Source organism: Podarcis gaigeae (genome assembly GCF_964106915.1).
Source record: "Podarcis gaigeae genome assembly, chromosome: 10".
NCBI classification, from domain to species: domain Eukaryota; kingdom Metazoa; phylum Chordata; class Lepidosauria; order Squamata; family Lacertidae; genus Podarcis; species Podarcis gaigeae.
This window is the reverse complement of record NC_139686.1, coordinates 6,487,635-6,503,547: the sequence shown is the minus strand read 5'-3', so window position 1 is coordinate 6,503,547 and position 15,913 is coordinate 6,487,635. Positions and strand designations below refer to the sequence as shown.

The 15,913-nt window shown below is 47.0% G+C and overlaps 1 protein-coding gene across 2 annotated transcripts in view; it reads left to right on the top strand.

The window, feature by feature from the left end:
- Positions 1 to 795: 795 nt before the first annotated feature.
- The window catches only part of LRGUK (leucine rich repeats and guanylate kinase domain containing), a 52,671-nt gene continuing 37,553 nt past the window's right edge, over positions 796 to 15,913 (top strand). For both annotated transcript variants that reach the window (XM_083700152.1, XM_083700151.1), the window contains exons 1-8: positions 796 to 1,281; positions 4,088 to 4,195; positions 6,360 to 6,441; positions 7,122 to 7,222; positions 8,740 to 8,821; positions 12,517 to 12,641; positions 13,915 to 14,058; positions 14,387 to 14,467. In XM_083700152.1, the coding sequence (XP_083556278.1) occupies positions 1,012 to 1,281; positions 4,088 to 4,195; positions 6,360 to 6,441; positions 7,122 to 7,222; positions 8,740 to 8,821; positions 12,517 to 12,641; positions 13,915 to 14,058; positions 14,387 to 14,467 (993 nt within the window). In that variant the 5' untranslated portion in view covers positions 796 to 1,011. The remainder of the gene's footprint in view (positions 1,282 to 4,087; positions 4,196 to 6,359; positions 6,442 to 7,121; positions 7,223 to 8,739; positions 8,822 to 12,516; positions 12,642 to 13,914; positions 14,059 to 14,386; positions 14,468 to 15,913) is intronic.

Below are 15,913 nucleotides of genomic sequence, written 5' to 3'. Positions count from 1 at the left end.
TTTACATTTTACACACCTATCTATGCTACTTTTGGTAGGGTTGTCCTATTTAAAAAAGTTAAAATCTAGACACAAAAGTTGTTGAGCTTTTTCAGCAATTTAAAAAAACCTTTTTCAGTCTTCGGCAAAAACAGTGCAACCAACATGGGTTGCCATGGGCTGTTTTCCCAATTTCCTTTGGGACACTGATGCGGATTCCATGTGTGTCCAGAAAATTCTGGGCATTTGGGCAGCCCTACATTTGGGGTGTTGTTGTTATTTGTAACTTAGTTTTTATTCAATTTAACACGGTAGCATTGAGATACATCTCTGCTTACATTAGGGCCTATGACATGGAACAGTTAGGTGGAACAAAAATAGCAAAGCAATGAAAGCATTCAGATAAACATTTCTGAATACCAAAAATGTTTCAAAGTGTAAATATGCCAAAATTATTAGTTATTACAGATAGGAAATGATGTATCCGCATTACTTTTGTAGTACAGCTTAGTGTGGTAAAGATAATTAACAATAAGAATAAAAGAGGGGGGTGAATTCGTTAGTTCGGGTCCTACTTTAAACGTTTGTAAATCCCTTATGATCTAATGGCTTTTATTCTTTCTGTAAACCTCGTCGAGGTTTTCATTGCAAAGGAGCGGCTGTTTTTGTGTGTGTGGAAATAAATAAGGAACCATTTAGAGAGATAAGTTTCGTGGCAATCAATCAATCAATCAATCAATCAATCAATCAATCAATCAATCAATCAAAAGCCACCATTTCGAACCCCGCGCGCTCATTTCTTTTCTGACAGGCCGAACTACACTTCCCGCCATGCACCGCGCGCGGGCTTCCCGGGCGCCGTTTTCGCGCGAGGAAGGCGACTACAACTCCCGGCGGGCCTTGCGCCGCTCCCCCCCTTTCCGCCTTGTTGCCGGGCAACGGCAGGGACACAAGATGGCGTCTCCCAGGCGGCCTTTTTTCCCCTGAGAGAAAGAGAGACCGAGACCCCCACGAAGGACCCCCTCGGCCGACATGCATTCCCGCTCCCCTTTCTACGGGCGCAGCGCCATCCGGAGCGCGCACAGCGGCGATGACGCCCGGTCGGGCGGGCTGCGCTCCTGGGCGACCTCGCCGTCCGTCACCTTCTCGCTCCTCCTCAGCCGCTTCGACGAGCGCTTCCCGAGGGGCATCGCCACCGAAGGCCTGGAAGGAACCTCCTCGTTCAACCAGGAGGACGAGGAGGAGCTCGCCGTCGAGGAAGAGGAGTCCACCGAGTCCGAACCGGAGCCCGAGCCCATGGAGGTGGGTGCAGGGGGGGGGGGGTTCGCCGCCCCTAACCTGGGTTGGCATCTGTCTATAAAGGGAGGGGGCGCTACTCGGCGAACTACGGGCACGGGTTCGTTTGGGGAGGGCGCCCCTACAAGGAGAATTACGGGAGCGCCCGACCCTTCTTTCGACGTACTATTTGGATAATTACGGGAACGGCGACCCCGCATCTATAGGGGGAAATACGGGAGCGCCCCTCTGAGGAGGCGCGCCTAGAGGGAGAAATACGGGAGTGCCCCTCTGGGGAGGCGCGCCTAGAGGGAGAAATACGGGAGTGCCCCTCTGGGGAGGCGCGCCTAGAAGGAGAAATACGGGAGGCTTATTTTCATGGTGGAGTGGAAGGGTTCGCGCTACTCAAATGATTACGGGAAGTTTTGGGTTATGGGGGTGGCTCGCGTGCCCGGCCGTCCTTTGATGTTGTTGTTGTTGTAGTAGTAGTAGTAATAATAATTTATTATTTATACCCCGCCCATCTGGCTGAGTTTCCCCAGCCACTCCAATAGAGTTCCAATAGAGTGTTAAAGACAATACATCATTTGTTTATTTCTTTGTTTATTTACTCCATAACATTTGTACACCGCGTTTGCAAAGCAATTTACAAAAAAGCAGAAATCTTAGAGAGCTGCTGCCAGTCTGTGTAGAAAACACTGAGCTAGAAGGACCAATCTGAAGCTTTCAGGTGGTGCTGTGGGTTCAACCATAAAGCCTAGGACTTGCCGATCAGAAGGTCGGCGGTTCGAATCCCTGCGACGGGGTGAGCTCCTGTTGCTCGGTCCCTGCTCCTGCCAACCTAGCAGTTCAAAAGCACGTCAAAGTGCAAGTAGATAAATAGGTCTTCTCTGGCGGGAAGGTAAACAGCGTTTCCGTGCGCTGCTCTGGTTTGCCAGAAGCGGCTTAGTCATGCTGGCCACATGACCCGGAAGCTGTACGCCGGCTCCCTCGGCTAATAAAGCGAGATGAGTGCCGCAACCCCAGAGTCGGCCACGACTGGACCGAAGGGTCAGGGGTCCCTTTACCTTTACCTTTAAGGCAGCTTCTCCTCCTGATCCCATTTGGGGGAAGAGCCCGTGTATCTCAGGGGGCAGAAACATAGAAACAGAGTTGGAAAGGAGCCGCTGGGAGGAGTGCAGAGAGAAGGAACGCCCTGGTGCATCTGTAGCAGCACAACCAGATGTCTTCATCTGCCCCAGCTGCAACAAAACATGTCTCTCCCATATCTGTCTCTGCAGAGGCTGTAACTGTCCATGGTTTGAGTCTGACTTCACCCCCAAGGGCGCACTCTTCCATTGCCAATCAGGGTTGGAAGGGACCACGAGGGTCATCCTGTCCATCCCCCTGCAATACAGGAATCTTTTGGCCAACACAGGGCTCGAACCCACAACCCAGAGATTAAGAGTCTCATGCTCTACCCACTCAGCTTTCCCAGGCTTTGCAGGCAGAAGGTCCCAGGTTCATTCCCCAGCAGCATCGCCCAGCAGGACTGGGGAAGAGCCGTGTCTGGAACTCTGGAGAGCCGCTGCCAGTCAGTGTAGGCAGTACTGAGCTGGATGGATCAATAGTCTGCTTCAGTTTAAGACAGTTTCCCGTGTTTCTGTTTGGGAAGAGCCATAGCTCAGTGGTTGAGCACCTGTTTGGCATGCAGAAGGCTCCAGGTTCTGTCCACAATGGCATCTCCAGGTAGGACTGGGAATGGCTGTGCTGCCTGGGACCCCAGAGAGCCACTGATATAGATGGAGCACTGATCTGGCCTTAATAATAATAATAATAATAATAATAATAATAATAATAATAATAATTTATTTCTACCCCGCCCATCTGGCTGGGTTTCCCCAGCCACCCTGGATGGCTTCCAACAGAAGATTAAAAATACATTTATAACGGCTTCCTATTTGTTTTTACTGTTTAATACAATTGTTAAATTAACCACTAAAGCTTATATAAAACGAAACATTCATTCTCACGAGGATTGCCAGATGGAGCCTGCACCTGTCGGTATGCTAGGTTATCCTACCTCTACACTGAAGGCTTCAGGCGAGGACCTAGCAATGCCAGTATAGCTCTTGTTTCATGCGTTACATCATCCAGCTGCATCCCAGCGCCCCAGAAGAGGCAAGGCGGATGGTTACTGGAACCAGGATTTTATTGAGCAAGGAGCATCTGTGTGGCAAAGTAATGTTCTTAGCATACCAACTACTTTTGTGCTGTTGCACCTACCTAAATGTGTGGAAATGATCAAACACTTGGTGGGGGAATCCCTGGGGCCTTGTGCCATCCATTCTGATCTGACACTTTTGTTATATAAATAAGATGATCTACTCATTATCATAGATAAGAATAAGATAATTGCTATCCTCCCAGTTTCTGGGTTGTAGCCCAATGATGGCAACATTCCCTAGTAAAGGATGCAACCTCACCTCACCCCTGGCATTGGATCGTCTTCTCTCCTGGGCTGCAGCTCATCACTTTTGCCTGGTCGGTGGCCTTACAAGCCAACGCTGAGGCTGCTGCATGCCTCACTTGGAAACAGTGTTAGAAACCCGGATATATAAGCTAATTGCCAAATGGCAGGTTTGCTGAAAATGGAAATGGGCTCCTGATACTTTTAGTCTGTAGCCCTCTGTTTATTTTGCACTGATTGAGCAAAGGTATTTGTCATGTTCCTCTGGGGAAAGGACCCAGCTGGAGCCCTAATCTTCTCTCACAGTTGGCCATACCTCTTTAGGGAGGTTGTCCAGCTTTGATTATTTTAGCCCAACCAACACTCTGCCTTTCTCTCTCTCAGGAGGAATTTGATGGCGTGCTGACTGAAGAAATGACTGCTGAAGCTCTGCAAAAATTGGGGCGTTCAGCCCCAGGCACAGAGCATGTCTACCTTGATCTGTCACTTTCGGTGAGTTAATAGCAAATAGTTTTGCGGTCAAGCTATATCCTCTCCCACCTGAATGCTTAACGTGGCCTTACTGGCTGGACTGATGACCTTTTGTTCGAGTTCACGATCATGTGCTTCTACCCCTATTGTATATGTGATATTTGAGGCATTAGGTCTAATGCTGCATTAAGAAATCCCCTCTGCCCACTAGAATTCAACTGCTCCAAAGGACCACTGTTACTTGAAACTGTTCTGATTTTGAAACGATTGCATGGTTGGGTGGAAAGAGTGTCCAACCTTGTCCCAAAGGCAGGGCTTTGGTTGCTTTGAGGCATTTTATAGGAAGCAGTTTATAAGTGGAATGAATTAAATAACTAGGAAATGTTTTGCCCAGCTTCATAAAACAGTAATAGTGTTTCAGTCTGACACATGACAATGAGAGATCTGCGTTGCCTCCCAGTACGTTTCTGAGCACAATTCAAAGTGTTGGTGCTGACCTTGAAAGCCCTAAATGGCCTCGGTCCTGTATACCTGAAGGAGTGTCTCCACCCCCATCATTCTGCCAGGACACTGAGATCCAACTCCGAGGGCCTTCTGGTGGTTCCCTCATTGCGAAAAGTGAGGTTATAGGGAACCAGGCAGAGGGCCTTCTTGGTAGTGGCGCCTGCCCTGTGGAATGCCCTCCCATCAGATGTCAGGGAAATAAGCAGCTATCCTATTTTTGAAAGACATCTGCCCTGTTAACGGAAGTTTTTAATATTTAATGCTGTATTGTTTTTAACACTCGATTGGGAGCTGCCCAGAGTGGCTGGGGAAACTTAGCCAGATGGGCGGGGTATAAAAAATAAAGTAGTAGTAGTAGTAGTATCATTTAGCAGCCTCATTATTTATTATACTATGTGCTGCTGAGTTTTCCAAATTTGCTGGCATATTGAGTGCAGCACCTTAACAGCATCATCTTTTAAAATTTTAAATAGTTCAGCTGGAATATCATCACTTCCACTGGCCTTGTTATTAGCAGTGCTTTCTAAGGCCCATTTGACTTCACTCTCCAGGATGTCTGGCTCAAGGTCAGCAACCACACTACCTGGGGTATACGAGACATCCATTTCTTTGTGGTATAGTTCCTCTGTGTATTCTGGCCACCTTTTCTTGATGTCTTCTGCTTCTGTTAGGTCCTTATAGTTACTTATCTTATAATTTCTCTTACTCTTGATCCCCATCTGCTGGTGTTCAGAGGCATACTGCCTCTTAAAAGGTAAAGGAGGCCCTGGCCATTATGTCCAGCCGCGTACGACTCTGGGGTTGCGGCACTCATCTCGCTTTATTGGCCGAGGGAGCCGGTGTACAGCTTCCACGTCATGTAGCCAGCATGACTAAGCCGCTTCTGGCGAACCAGAGCAGCGCACGGAAACACCGTTTACCTTCCCGCCGGAGCGGTACCTATTTATCTAATTGCACTTTGACGTGCTTTCGAACTGCTAGGTGGGCAGGAGCAGGGACCGAGCAACGGGAGCTCACCCCGTCACGGGGATTCGAACCGCCGACCTTCTGATCAGCAAGCCCAAGAGGCTCAGTGGTTTAGACCACAGCACCACCCGTGTCATACTGCCTCTTAGGGTAGAGGTAATGTATTATTTGGGTAGGGAGGAGAGGGGGAGGGAGGCAAGCAAAGGCAGCACCAGGACCTGCCACAGTGGGGCTGGTGGTTTTGGGTTTTGACCACATTGTTTTGGAGGTATCTGTTGTATTTGGTAACTGTTGTCAGCCACTTTGAGGACTCTGGTTGAAAAGGAAGGATGCAAATAGAAGTTCACAGAAGTTAACTCTCCTGCACAAGGAAACCCTCTTCACATAAGACATGGACTGAAGTGTCTGCATATGGTGTGGGATCATGGAGACAAGTTGGGGGTCCTGTTGGTGTATCCTGGCTCCCCGTACCTGAACACAGACATGCTCCCATATACCATACATTAGTGGAACTTGAACATTAGGTTATTAATTTGCCCCAGTGGGGGAGAGGATGGTGACCAAATGGGACTCAAGGGGATGAATTTTTTTAGGAAAGACTTTAGGGGTTAACGAAGAACCTCATTTTCAGAACTGTTCCTTGGTGTCTTCTTGAAAGAGAAGGCAAGTGCAGGGTTTCACATGCTAACTCCTTTCCCCTGTTTTCTTCCCACAGGACCGCAAATTAAGTGACATTAGCATTCTCTGCAGATACGTCCACCTTGAGAAGCTAGATCTTTCTTACAATAAAATTGATGGTACGTAGCTGCCACTTTTGTAAGTCTCTTGGCTGTAAAGCTCTTTCGGGTATAAGGAAATCAAGAAGAAAGGAGGAGAATGATAACATTACAACGTGGCTTGGAATGAAAATAGGAGTGGTCCCTGCAAAGGATGTAAGGAGGGATGGGCGAAGTCCTGAGCCCGTAAGAGGGAATGGTCTGTACAGAGGCCTGTGAGTGTGCAGGAAACCTGCAAGGTATGGAATCTGCCAATTGTGTTCAACTCCCTAAGAATCGCAGCCTCCTTTTTAAAAGGGAAGGAAGAAGTAGTTTCTAGCTCATTTTTTTTTTTGCAAAGACAAACTTATGCACGTGTGGACAGCATTTTGTGAAATAAACCAGAATTGCTGAATAACACTTCCAGCCGTCATCAAGCAGTGTTTTTGAGATCCTTGTCTCTCCCTGCCCCACCACCTCATGGTTAGCAGAGCAGGAACATGTATAGTGGTGAAATACCACAGGATAACATATGCAAAATGGGGAAAATCCTGCAAATTGACTCATTTTGCATATGTATCCTGGGCGTATGACATTATTCTCTTAATAGCAGAGTAGGTATGTTTTCATAGCTCTGAGTCCACACAGCCCTGACGTCCAGTTTCTGCGCTCCATGTATTTTTCTTACTTCTACCCCCTGCCCCGTGTTCTTTCGTTTCCAGATATTTCATGTGTGAGTTACATGCCTTACTTGTTGGACCTGAACGTTTCCCATAATGAACTAACCACATACTTTGACTTCAAACCACCCAAGAATCTTCAAGTAAGAATTTTGTGGGTTCTGTTTGAGTTCAGGTCTCCTCAGTGCAGCTGGCCAGCCAACCAGATTCTAAGCAAGTAAGGAAAGGAATGATTTCATTTGCCATTTCTTGGAAATCTTCAGCCAATTGAGCCTGTATGGAGTTGAGCCTCCAGTTTTCTCTCAACTTTCTTGCAGCACCAACGGTATTGTTCTGCCTCTGGTCCCCATGTAAGGTTTTTCCTTGAATCGCCTGGTTGTCCGATGCAATTTTAAGCCAACATGGCAAAGGTATTTTTAGATTCAAAATGTGTTGGGAGCAAAGAATGCCATCTTTAGAGGGAGTTGTGATCCAAAATTTCTTTGGGGCCTCAAGCTGGTATATTAATAGAGAGCAGAGGAGATTGACACAGAGCAAGGAGGCATATAAAAGAAATAAAACTGATGTCGAGATAGTCGTGATCTTGTGGCAACAGTCTTTAGTAGCTGAATTTGGCAGGAAAAGATGCTTTGTTTGCTCTCTTCCTTTGAAGGCGCATCTCAGGGGTTCCTTTCAGAACCTGTCACAGCGTGGAGGGCATGGAGAACTCTCTGTGTGTGTTTATTGGTGCTCCAGCATGCATGCTGAAGCTCCTGGTTCAACATAGACGTGTGCAAGTGGAGCAAAACAGTGCTAGAAAATTTCCAAAGTGCTGTCTTGCAAAATATTTTTGTTGCCTCTAAACAGGCCTTGTTACTAAGCCCCCAGGAGTTGCTGGTCTGCAAAGAAATTGCTGCTAGCAGCCTTGTGAACGAATTTCCAGGTTGGAAGAAGCACAGCTGTTGTTAAGCTTCCCCTGCTGCCTTTTTTTCTTCCCCATGGTCATTCTTCTCATCTCTTCCCTGTCCCTTTTACAAGGCTGTGGTATAGGAAAGCATCCCTTTTCTTCCTTTCCTGTACATGCTCCAGGCATACCCACTGTCTTCTTTTGCACAGGGTGCTTCTGGGTCCTGTAACAGGTGTGTTTGGAGCTGCATCGGGCAGCACTTTGGCGCCGGAGCCAACTGGGCTGCCCTGTGCAAAGACAGACAGAACATGCTGCTTTGCCAGCCCTGTCCGCTAACTGGCTGGTGAAGCCCAGCAGCCTCTCTCCACTTTGTCAGCCTGATTCCTCAGTGGCTGCAGAGCAGTGGTGGAGCCTGATCAACTTCTGTACCAGCCACAGGGGAGGTGATGCCACTTCCACAAGCCACTTCCCCCACTGCCAGCACAGAAGGAAGTCAGGCTGGTAAAGCCAAGCGCTCTTCCCCCGATTTGCAAGCCTGATCGTTCACCTACAGGCAATTTCACACATACGTCTGCTAAAGCCTCATCTCCAATGATGACCAAGCAAGTGGTTAAACGCAGGCTGCTCTAAACACATGCACACCCCATGTTTGTGCTCCAGCCGTGTGTCCAATTCGAACAGAAGACCTTTTGGTTCCGCAGAAAGAACCAACATACAAATAATAGACCCTGTGATGGTATCTTTATGTATTCTCTCCACCCACCCCACCTCCAGGTAGCAGATTTTTCGCACAACAAGATCCAAGCGATGCAAGATCTTTCTGCCTACCAGTCACTTAAGAAGCTCATACTTGACGGTATCCTTTTGGGAGCGAAAGAGAAATTCTGGAGAGAAGTGGGATACGGTGGAGTGTTGGAAGATCAACCCTGGGGGCTTTTAAACAAACAAACAAATCTTCATTCTGTGATTGGTCCAGGATGCAATTTAATATTGATTTTGTTTTCATCGGTAGGCTACCCTGTCCAGAAGGCTGGAATATGGTTTCTGTGTGTGTGGTGGTGGTTGTTGGTTGTTGTTTTTTTAAAAAATCCATACCAAAAGATGGAATGATAGAGCATCATATGCTAAATGCATTTTTCTAATTTTACTCCAGTAAAATGCAACAACAGCAGATCCCAAAGGCAACAAGATTGCAATATTCTTCTTGTATATATTCAGTGTAAGAGAAATCGTGGAGAGTTGAACTGTATCTCTCTTGAATTACCCAGATAGTGAGCCTGGCCAGCTGAAGTTTCCTTTGGGGCGATATTGTTGTGCCCTTGGATAAACTGGATATCTGGAGTGGGCGGGGGATGCTTTGCTATAGTGGGAGGTTTCCCAAAAAGGTAATTCTGGATTGGGCCTTTCAGAATCATGTACTATCCTAATCTGTTGCAAATAGGTTCATTTTCTATCTCTCTTCTACACACACACACACACACACACACACACAGTTGATCTTGGTCATTGTGATTCTGGACGAAGGAGAAGTGACCTCTTGGGCACATAACCAAAAGAGAGGGGTGGGAGCTGTAGAGCAAAAGAATATTGACTTGTGAAACCCGAGTACTTCTAATATCAGTATGCGGAATGCTTGCTAAGAAGATGTTTGTCTTCCCCAGGGAGGCTGGCCCTGAGTCATTCTCTCTCCCAGGGGGCTTAGAGAAAAAGGATAAACAAGCCTGCTGGTCTCTCTGCATCACCTGGATACAAAACACTGGTGCTTTAACTCTTGCTTCCCTGGTCTTTGAAATGAATTTGGTGGAAACAGTGCCCAAGGCAGCCTTAGGACTCTCTTCAAAACTGTCCAACTGCAAGAATTTCTACGATTTGGTAGCAAGGGAGCTGTCTAGTAGGGCAAGATCGTGCTCTGGCCAACTTCCCACTCCCTCATGCAATTGCCCTCCCAGCAGAGTGCAGGGAGGCCTCAACTTCATGTGGCTCAAGAAGTGAAGCCAAGCAATGTACTAAAGGAGAACATCTGGGGTGGGGGTGGATGGGATTCCTTCATAACCTCAAATGTGCTGATCATTCAGGTCCTAAGGATATCCTTGTGGCTCATACAAGTTGCTGGAATAGCTCCTGTCAACCTATATTCATTCTCTTTCTCTCTTTGTCCGTCCGTCTGTCTCTCTCACCCACCCTTATCTGACTACCTCAAAGAATCATAAGAGTTGGGAGGGGCGTTTGCCCAACGCGGGGCTCGAATCCACAACCCTGGGATTAAGAGTCTCCTGCGCTACCAATGGACCTCTACTCAGTGCTGGCGCCAGGCTATTTTGTGCTCCAGGCAAGGCAAACTACTTGCCCCTCAGCTCCCAAATCACTCACTGCAGTTTTCAAAAACAGATGCCTTTGTATGAATTGCTTCAAAAATGACGAAATTCTTCAGTATGTAAACTCAGAGGCAAATATCAGAAATTCATAAGATGCAACAAAAACTGATCTTTGTAAAACGATGTCCCTCAAAGGTCAGTTCTGCTGCCCTCTGAGGTCTGTGCCCTCGGTGGCTGCCTGGCTGGGCCAACCCCCAGACCTGCCTCTTCTTTTATTCCCACATGTGACATCCAAACAAGCAAAGGGACTCAGGTCAGCCCTGTCCTTCCATGGCCAATCTGCTTTACTCCTTGATTGATGGTGGAGATATAGGATTGTCTCCCTTTCCCATTCAGATCACAGTCCCATCTTTCAGACTGTAAAATTCTGAGCTCAAATTGATCTGCCCAAAGGGCTGGGACCCTTGCCTTGCTAGATTATGTCAGGCTGGGAGTGTTGGCAAGGAGCTTTGGCTTAACTTGCACTCCACTAGATAGGCCAAGGCAAGCATATCTCCCTGGAACGTTGGCAACCGCAGAATTGTGGCTGCACATTTTCCAAGAAAAAAGGGGAATAAGATCTAAAATGGCTCTTCTTCAAAGGAAGCAGGCCACAGCTGTCCATCCAGCCCAGTGTCCTGTTTCCTACAGAGGACCACCAATTTTTCTGGGGGGCCCCTAAGAAGCAGAGCGTGAACAAAAGAGCCGTCCCCTGTTACTTGCCCCCCCCCCATTCCAAGCAGCTGATCAGCAAGCTTAACATGGCTAAGCTGTGGGAAAGCCTGAGCTCAATGAATATGCCAGATTTATGTGTTTGATTCCATTTATGAATCGCTTCCCATGAAATGTCTCAAAGCGATTTTGCAATAAAAGCACCAGCGGCGAAGACAATTAAAAACAAGTCCAGACAATTCATATGTAAAAAAACAATTTCAGATTCAGCACAGACTCAGACTGGGATACAGATCTCCACTTAAGAGACTTTTTGGAAAAGGAAGGTTGCCTCCTTTCAAGGCAGTGGTGGCCACCTGTTGCTGCTATTTTCTGCCTACCCCCTTGCCTCCAGCGCCAGCCCTCATGCTGCCAGCTTGCACACTATTGAGCAGAATATCATGCCCGTCAGGTTCCATTTCAGCTGGGGGGTTTTTTCCCAGCTTGGCAATACAGAGCTCAGTCTTGGCTGTTCAGGTTACATTATTTGTGTGTTTCACAAGGTGTTCGGGTGACATCGCTCTTGTCAGCTGGTGGCCTAGCAACTTGCTCCCTTTGCAATTATAATTTCCCATAGCAGAAGCAGAAATAATGTGACAGGAGTGAAATGCGGGCCAAGGCTGATTATTGCTCCTCTGAATAGAAAGAGGATGTGTGGGGTTGGGCGAGGGGCGGGAGAGAAAGGAATTGCTTTGCATGCGGCGAGCACCGGGCTATCTCTGCTTCGCTCATTTGTATTGTCTCCGGCAATGTGGCCAAATCAGCCATGATGTCCGCAGAGCAAAAGGAAGATTGCGACATACTGAGCTAAGAAAAGATTCTGTGCACCCCACATAAGAAAGCTTCACTTGGGCGATAGGACCTTGATGGAGAGAGTGGGGCACAGAGATTGGAAAGAGCTTCAGTTGTGCAGGTTCGATATTAAAATGAGAGCCAACACTGGCCATGATGCTGTCTGGACACCAGGGAAGGTGTTGTTGCTCTTTCCCTTCATCTCTGTTGTAAAAGCCCTTGTTTAGCTTGCATTGAGAACAGAACCAACCCTCTTAACTGAAGCCATAAGAAGCTGCTTTATCCTGAGTCAGATTTCTGGTCCATCTAGGTCAGTGCTTCTCACACAGACAGGCAGCAGCTCTCCAGAATTTCAGGTGGGGTTCTCTCCCAGCCCTTCCTGGAGATACCAGGAGCTGAATCTTGAGACCTTCTGCACTCCAAGTGGGTGCTCCACCACTGAGTTATGGTTGCTCTGTTGTTAGAATCAAAGTGTGTGCTTTGGCTCTGAGCTCTGGGTCCTCCCACCTAGAGAAAAAGAAAACTGGGAAGTTAGCAGGAGTAGAACCTGCGCCTCCCACTCCAGGTAGCAGCAGTCGAACTGTGGATCTCCAGGAATAGAGAAACTCTCTGATTCTTGTCCCATAGCCTGGATGTTTTCCAAAGACACCTTCTTGCACCTTCTTGTTCCTTAAGTCTTGATGCTGATGCACAGATAATGAAATTGAGGAGATCCAGGGCCTTGAGAATTGCCAGTGCCTGAGCTACCTGAGCCTGGCAGACAACAAGATCACAGCCATCAATGGCCTGAAAAACCTGCCCATCAAAACACTCTGTCTGGTGAGTCGCAGAATTTTGGGGTTGTGAGGTGATGCTGCTCCTGCCAACCTAGCAGTTTGAAAGCACGTCAGAGTGCAAGTAGATAAATAGGTACCGCTCCGGCGGGAAGGTAAACAGCGTTTCTGTGCGCTGCTCTAGTTCCCAGAAGCGGCTTAGTCATGCTGACCACATGACCCGGAAGCGGTACGCCGGCTCCCTCGGCCAATAAAGCGAGATGAGCACCACAACCCCAGAGTCGGTCACGACTGGACCTCATGGTCAGGGGTCCCTTTACCTTTAAGGTGATGCTGGACATGTTGCATGCAGTGATTGGGACATTGTGAAATCCTTGAGCAGGGGTGGGGGACCTTTTTCAGCCCGAGGGATGCATTCTTTCATGCAGGTGCCAGATGAGCCTCTCCAGGCATTCCATAGCCAGGGAGACACCACTGAAAAGACCCTCTCTTTTGCTGCTTCCTTTTGTACTTCTAGAAGGGCTTTACTCCCCCTTCCAGGCCTTTGATCCTGTGTACCTTTCCTAGTCTGTAGTTCCCACTCTCGTGTTTCCCATGTTTTCCCCTTCCCAAAGTGCTCTGCACCGTCAGGGTTAGAACTATTGATAAAATATTAGATGCAGATATGTGCTGAAAGCTTCTATTCCACCATGCCTACGCAGGCAATTAAGAACATATCTTTCAGCAAAGGTTAATTGACATATTTTTTTAAAAAAATTAACAAATACCATTTTACTGTACGGTTTTATTTTTTTGTTTTGTTGCAAATGGCTGTGATATATTTTCATGATACGGTGGTATATAAATATTGTTTCTAGGTTAACAAGCAAACAAACCCTCATATTATACCAGAAACTCCAGTTTTAAGTAGGACTAGTAACTGAAGGTAGAAAATCGAGAGGGAACTGAGGAGTAAAGGAACAAAAGTAAAATGTAATCAGATCTTAAATTAAAATTGAATTAAATGACAGTACAGGAAAAATGATTTCAAAATGATGGGTCTGGCTGGGTACAAGGGAGGGAGCTGCTGACGCCCCAGCATTTTCTACCTGAGGCTGCAACCTGGCTCACTTCTCCTTATGCAGAATATCTTGCTGGCCCTGGAGTGTCTGAACCAGGTCCAGGTGTAGAGAAATTAAGTGATCCCCTCAAAGCACATGTGAAGGAGATTGCAGAGTGAGGCAGTCAGCCTTAGAGAGACAGCAGTTTGCCCAAGGGACAGTCGTGTGCTCATAATTCCTTTTCTTAAGGGCTTCCCAAGCTTCCAATTACTTTTGCAGAAATCAAACCAGATAGCGAAGGCTGTTGGCTTGGAAGAACTGAAAGTTCTGCAGAAGTTGGACTTGTCTGACAATCAGATCAGCAGTTTGGAAGGTCTGGAGGAGCACAAACTGCTTGAGGAAATCAACCTAGAAGATAACCAGGTAAGATCTTGCACACTAAATAATATTGTTTGGACAAAATAAAAAAATCCTTCCAGTAGCACCTTAGAGACCAACTAAGTTATTTATTGGTATGAGCTTTCGTGTGCATGCACACTTCTTAAGATACTGTTTGGACAGTTTCAGTTTGCACTGAAGATGGCCTCCTTTGCAAGTTTGTATGATATCTCATGACATGGCAACCGTGCAAGGGCAGTGAAAGGGACAGTTTGGGCATACAGAAGAGCTTTTTCAGGGTTCCATTTGAGGCTGCCAGGGGAGGTTCTGTGCCTTTTCAAGTAAATGCTATATTTTCCTGTATCCTATCTAGGTGGCTGACCTGGGTGAACTGGAATATTTTGAATCCCTGCCTCTCCTCAGAGTGCTTAATTTGATAAACAACCCTGTGCAGGTACGTCACAGTCAACATAAAGGAGGTACAAAGGAAGAAGGTAGATAACCGTTCTATGAGTGGAAAGCTATATGTTGCTGCTGGGCTGCGTCTATATCAGGGTGTCCAGCTGTTTTCGGACTACAAATCCCATCATCCCTGTCCACTGGTCCTGCTAGCTAGGGATGATGGGAGTTGTAGTGCCAACAACAGCTGGACACCAAAGTTTGGGAAACCTTGGTCTATATTGTTTTGCCAAGATGGTGCAGGGTCAACGTTTGGTTTGCTGGCAGATTTATTGCATTTTATGATATTTTGTGTCAGCAAATACCCCATATCAGAACCACAGAAAGGAGACCTTGGGTCCCAAAGGGATTTCTGACTGAACATTAGGAAGAACTTTCTGATGGTAGGAGATGTTCTTCAGTGGAACAGATTCCCACGAAAGGGACCTCCTTCCTTGGAGGTTTTTAAGCAGAGGTTGGATGACTTCCTGTCATGGGTGATCTAGTTGAGAATCCTACATTGCAGGGGGTTGGACTAGATGGTCTTCAGTGTCCCTTCCAACTCTATGATTCTGTGATTCTTTGCTCACCTCAAGAAGTTCTCAGCTGGGCCTTGGAATGCCCAGGTGCTTGGGTACCAATGCACACTGGGGAGGGGGGGGGAAATCATCTAAAGATGCAGAGGGGAAAGGGTGGCTTTTGAGCGGCTGCTTTCCTTTGGAATCTGGATGTGATTTCCGTGAGGTGGACCCACTTCTCATTCAAAGGGCTTGACAATCTCTCGTGATTAACGAGCTGCGGCATCCCATTTGTCAATGACAGCAACGTTTAGAGCAGAGTCAAACTTTGTGCATCAGCCTGATACAGCACATGTTGATAACTTGTCCTGAGCAGTGTGGAAGATTAACAGCACTGGCATCTCGATTTTGATGGGTTTGAGATACCCTTTGAAATGATTTCCGGAGATCTGGGAAAGAAATATTACACATATCTCAGCACTGTCTTCCTCGGTTGATGTCAGTGGTACAGTCCACCGGGGATTGCTCTTTAATTCTGATGGAACCTGTATGGGGTGGGGGAAAAAATCATTCCATCTCTGTAAACCTCTGAACCTTTGCCAAAAGAAGACTAGATATGCATTGGCAGGCTCAGGGCCATCGGCCCACATGGCACCTTCGTAAAAGCAGATCCACACCATATTAATAATAATAATTTATTATTTATACCCCACCCATCTGGCTGGGCTTCCCCAGCTACTCTGGGCGGCTTCCAAAAAATTATTAAAATACTGTAATACATCAAACATTAAAAGCCTCCCTAAACTGAGCTGGCTTCAGATGTCTTCTAAAATATTAAAATACATCAGACATTAAAAGCTTCCCTAAATAGGGCTGCCTTCAGTTGTCTTCTAAAAGTCTGGTAGTTGTTGTTCTCTTTGACATCTGGTGGGAGGGCATTCCAC